The 1,009-nt window shown below is 38.8% G+C and overlaps 1 protein-coding gene across 1 annotated transcript; it reads left to right on the top strand.

The window, feature by feature from the left end:
* Positions 1-5: 5 nt before the first annotated feature.
* LOC112095009 (clathrin light chain 1-like) lies at positions 6-867 on the top strand (the record flags this gene model as incomplete). The annotated part of the gene is made up of 2 exons (XM_024176696.1): positions 6-14; positions 135-867. Coding segments are annotated over 2 exons (456 nt in total), but the record flags the coding sequence as incomplete, so codon positions are not given.
* Positions 868-1,009: the final 142 nt, after the last annotated feature.

The following is a 1,009-nucleotide window of genomic DNA, read 5'->3' on the forward strand; positions in this document are numbered from 1 at the left end:
GGGAAAGAGAGAAGGTAGATTTTCTAATGTCATTTCTCGATTCCCCGAAACCCTCTTTTTATTTTATTTTATTTTTCTATAGTGCAAATTACACGTCTGCCATGTTTCGTCCTAATGAATGAGCTATTTTGCAGCTGTACTTGGCAAACCAAGAGAAGTTCCACAAAGAAGCTGACAAACATTATTGGAAAGCAATAGCAGAGATCATTCCCCGCGAAGTCCCAGTTATTGAGAAGAGAGGGAAGAAGGATGCTGAGAAGAAGCCTTCGGTTGTCGTCATTCAAGGCCCTAAACCCGGGAAGCCCACTGATCTCTCAAGAATGCGCCAAGTTCTCTTGAAGCTGAAGCAGAATCCTCCACCGCACATGATTCCTCCCCCGCCTGCACCTGCCAAAGATGGCAAGGACTCAAAGGAAGGGAAGGATGCCAAGAACGGGAAAGCTCCTGAATCAACTACAGCCGGAGCCGCGTCCAGAGATAATTCGGCTTCACCTACTAAAGATGACACTGCTAAAGCTACGTCAGACTCATCAATACCAGAGGATCCTCCTGCCCCAGCAGAGGGTGAGAAAGCTGCTTAAACATAGCCAGTCATTACTAAAGTGATGACACTTTTTAACCGTCTATCAACTACGTTGTAGTTTTTACTTTAATTTTCTTTTGTTGGTCTTTTCGAGTTCATTATTTTCCAAGGCTTACAATTCATTTTGAAGAATAATAAGCACATGTATCTGTGAATGTCTTCGAGCAGAATGGCTTTGCGGACCTTTCTTCCTAACTTGGCTTTAGCTTTTGAAGCGGAAGGGACTCATTCCCTCCACTTATGTTACCATTCATCATTTATTTAATATTTCTACCTGTCGTAAATAAAACATTTACATGTTTACATCAAATATAGTTTTAAAATATTCTATTTACTCAATTTAGTTTTAAAAGTTTACTATTTAATATAATTTTGGTTATTAGTTTAACATTTATATAGTAATCCTTAAAATATATATATATATAT

Source organism: Morus notabilis, unplaced genomic scaffold, assembly GCF_000414095.1.
Source record: "Morus notabilis unplaced genomic scaffold, ASM41409v2 C11359800, whole genome shotgun sequence".
Taxonomy (NCBI): domain Eukaryota; kingdom Viridiplantae; phylum Streptophyta; class Magnoliopsida; order Rosales; family Moraceae; genus Morus; species Morus notabilis.